The sequence below is a fragment of the Penaeus japonicus genome, unplaced genomic scaffold (genome assembly GCF_977035675.1).
Source record: "Penaeus japonicus unplaced genomic scaffold, GWHDUDI00000001_assembly GWHDUDI00000036, whole genome shotgun sequence".
Classification (NCBI taxonomy): domain Eukaryota; kingdom Metazoa; phylum Arthropoda; class Malacostraca; order Decapoda; family Penaeidae; genus Penaeus; species Penaeus japonicus.
In genome coordinates, this window is record NW_028234438.1 from 1314026 (window position 1) to 1316525 (window position 2500).

Below are 2500 nucleotides of genomic sequence, written 5' to 3' on the forward strand. Positions count from 1 at the left end.
TTTTTAATGAAATTATACAGATATCCCCAGATGTATATTTATATCAGCAGTTGTTAAAGCATAAAGGGAAGGAAGTGCTAAAGCCTACAATGCTTTTTTTCATCTATGTTACCTCACCTCAAAAAGCACAAACACAGTAACATATCCGTGATAAGAATTGAAACCAAAATACAATAATTTCTCTATGTATTTTTGTTAGTGACTTCTCCAGTTTCGAAATCCAGTCTTAGTTTATTCTTACCTATGTATTATGATTTTTTTTTATGCCATACTTATGCCCAATTTAACAACTAAAATCATTATATATGTTATCTTTTCATGTGAGTCCACTTTAAAACTAAGTAGAGACCTCACAGTAGCCTTTCATTCTCAGAAGATGGAGCACATATGCAACACATGCCAGACAGAATAAACACCTGGATTCAGCCAGCCATGACACTTACAACATTTCTTGCCCTCAAAGGTTTCAGAAAAGTTCCTGGCACAGGTGATGGGTCTCCTGGTGTCCTCACATTACCGTAACACTCCAGATGACCTGCAGACTCTCTCTGATGCCCCCGCCCACCATCTTTACGTCCTGCTGCCCCCACAGGACACAACCAAGGGAGACGCTTTGCCACCAGTCCTCTCTGTCGTGCAGGTGGGAATTGTTTTCTCTCTTGTTCATCTCTCCTGTATTTTTTTTTTTCTCTTTCTCTTTCTCTTTCTCTTAATGAACACTTGATAGATATTAAGGGGTACAATATTATCCAAGTGACTACTGCTGCTTTTCCTGCTTTCACTTTTTATTTTTTTGTTCAGTCTTGCTTTTTTTCTTGTCTTTTACTACTATTACTGCTAGTACTTCTTTTCCTCCTCCTCCTCCTCCTCTACCTTCTCATGTTGTTCCTCTTCCTCCTTCTGTTTATATTTCTTGCCATTAAACATGGTCTCGCTTCTTCGATTCAATTCAACACATATCACAGTTACGAATTCCCTCTCCCTCCTGCCCCTTCCCAGGTGGCACTAGAGGGCAAGGTTTCCAAGGCTTCAGTGATGGCAGCCCTTGCTCAGGGAGTGAAACCCTCTGGTGACCTTGTGCCCTGGACAGTCAGCAACCAGTTCCAGAACTACGACTTCCCACAGCTCTCAGGGGCGCGTATCATCCGTATTGCCACGCATCCCAGCTTCCAGGGGGTGAGTCCTACTTGGGGTTTAGTATGTGTATGTTAAGCATGTGTATGTGTAGGTATGGGTGATAGCTTTTTTATTCTGAATGGAAAGTAGCTTTTTGGGTATTGTGCACATGTTGGTTTTTGTGATTTGTCTTGTCTTTTTCTTTTAAAGGTGATAGGTCAGATATGTAAATATTTCTTGTGTCCTGTCCATGTATTGACTAAGTAATATACATCCTGTTTTACCAGATATTCATGAAATTTAATATTTTTTGTGGATTTAATCTTGTAAAATAAAAAAAAAAGGAAAATAAAGAATAATAGCATTCCTACAAAGCTTTTTTCTTTCACCAGCAAGGATATGGGAGTCAGGCGGTAAAGCTGTTAGAGGAGTACTTCAGCCAGGCGTCCATGCATGCAGACTACGCAGACACACTCACACCTGAGGCCTCACTCAAGCTGGTGGAGGACGACCAGGTGGGTTTGAGGATTCTCTCTGGAATGAGAATTTTTGGCTTTCTCGCTCTTATTATTGCGGCAAAGAAACAAGGAAATGATTTGTATGTACGGTACACATCCTATAAGGATTGATTTATAATATCTAGTGAAGGATACATTAATTCAATGTCTTTTAAATTACAAATACTCCTATTCTATTCCCAATCCATGAAGGTTGGTTTACTGGAAGAGAAGCTAGGACCCAACCAGCAGTCTCCACCTCTCCTGGAAGCCCTGTCTGAGCGGCCACCAGAGGCCTTGCACTATCTCAGCGTCTCGTATGGGGCAACCCAGCAGCTCCTCACTTTTTGGAAGAGAGCAGGATTTACTCCAGTTTACCTCAGGTATGCACTGCACAAACATTTAGAGGTCAGTAGATAGGTAGGTGGATGGGTAAATGGGTAGAAGGTAAAGTAATGTTTACATTATTTTAATTATTATGAATAGGAAGCTTCAGCATTCCTTGAAAGATTTTCTGAGCAGTTCGCAGTCTTGAAGAAAAAGTAATGTTTATAAATACCTTAATTCTCAGATAAGATCAGGATCCATACCTATTGCTCACCAGTTTTAGAAAGATATTACTCCCTCTTCTTAAACAATACATTAGTTGAAGCATTACCTATCAAGTAGACAAAGGAGACAACACCTCTTTTAGTAACCACTCAACCTCCTGTTCTGTGTCTGCAGTCAGGTGTCGAACAACATCACAGGGGAACACACCATCATCATGCTGAAGGTAATCAGCGAGAGAAAGGAAGCGCGAGAGGTGTCATGGCTGGCCGACCTCTGGTTCGACTTCAGGAAAAGACTTGTGGCTCTGTTGGGTTATTCGTTCAAGAGCTATGACT

General features: G+C 40.9%; 1 protein-coding gene across 2 annotated transcripts in view; it reads left to right on the plus strand.

The window, feature by feature from the left end:
* The window catches only part of l(1)G0020 (RNA cytidine acetyltransferase l(1)G0020), a 10274-nt gene that overhangs the window by 5273 nt on the left and 2501 nt on the right, over positions 1 to 2500 (plus strand). For both annotated transcript variants that reach the window (XM_086531735.1, XM_042999405.2), the window contains exons 10-14: positions 464 to 640; positions 1000 to 1176; positions 1509 to 1631; positions 1827 to 1996; positions 2340 to 2500. The exon at positions 2340 to 2500 is cut by the window's right edge and continues 54 nt beyond it. In XM_086531735.1, coding sequence (XP_086387861.1) covers positions 464 to 640; positions 1000 to 1176; positions 1509 to 1631; positions 1827 to 1996; positions 2340 to 2500 — 808 coding nt within the window. The remainder of the gene's footprint in view (positions 1 to 463; positions 641 to 999; positions 1177 to 1508; positions 1632 to 1826; positions 1997 to 2339) is intronic.